The sequence below is a fragment of the Callorhinus ursinus genome, unplaced genomic scaffold, assembly GCF_003265705.2.
Source record: "Callorhinus ursinus isolate GAN/ISIS: 27379988/994484 unplaced genomic scaffold, GSC_fseal_2.0 scaffold68, whole genome shotgun sequence".
Taxonomy (NCBI): Eukaryota; Metazoa; Chordata; class Mammalia; order Carnivora; family Otariidae; genus Callorhinus; species Callorhinus ursinus.
The window spans coordinates 457,152-457,943 of NW_027397130.1; the positions used below are offsets into that span (position 1 = coordinate 457,152).

A 792-nucleotide genomic window follows, 5' to 3' on the forward strand; every position below is an offset into this window, starting at 1 on the left:
CCCGGACTTGCAGCCCCACCCAGACCTCAGTCGCCGACCACCACCCACCCACCCTGGCCCGGCCTACGGCGGCCCTGACCTCCGCCTTGGAGTTCACTTTCACAAACACGCGTCCTCTGTCCGTGTCGTAACTCTGGCCCTGGCTAATGCACCCGCCCCCCGAGTGACCCGTAGCCTTGACGAGGTCGCAGCCCAGCTCGCGCTTCAGCAGAGCCTCCATGTTCAGCGAAGCTCGTCCGCGGACCGCCTCCGGCCAAGGAAAAGCCACCGGCCGCACGCACAGTGATTAGGTGAGGCGGGAGAGGGGCGGGAGCGGGCCGCCAGAGCACCCTGCGATTGGGTGAGGCGCTGAGGGGCGGGACCGGGCCGCCAGAGCACCCTGCGATTGGGTGAGGCGCTGAGGGGCGGGACCGGGCCGCCAGAACACTGGGATTGGGTGAGGGGAGATAGGTCCCTTGGGCGGTAGGGCGAGAGAGCTCCCCCTTCTGGCCTCCGTCTCCATCAAGTGAGGTTTTCTTTTATTAATTTTCATACATGTGATTATCAATTAGCATCCGTCTCCCTAGTGATTTGAGTCTGCTTTGCTCCCTGTATTTTGGAGTTCTCCCAGGAAGGAGATGACAGGATACATACCTGGAGAGAGAGATTTATTTTAAGGATGGGCTCTTTTAACCTTAAAAATAAAACTATCAGTTATTTTACTAGCAAAGATGGGGTTATCTAGGGACAGCAGAGAATTGCAACCCAGGATAAGCAGGCTTGGCAGAACCAGGGGCAAGCCTGGAGAACAGG

The 792-nt window shown here is 58.6% G+C and overlaps 1 protein-coding gene across 1 annotated transcript in view; it reads right to left on the reverse strand.

The window, feature by feature from the left end:
- FN3KRP (fructosamine 3 kinase related protein) overlaps positions 1-298 on the reverse strand; it is an 8,816-nt gene extending 8,518 nt beyond the window's left edge. Inside the window, exon 1 of the mRNA XM_025859789.2 lies at positions 80-298. Coding sequence (XP_025715574.1) covers positions 80-220 — 141 coding nt within the window. The 5' untranslated portion in view covers positions 221-298. The remainder of the gene's footprint in view (positions 1-79) is intronic.
- Positions 299-792: the final 494 nt, after the last annotated feature.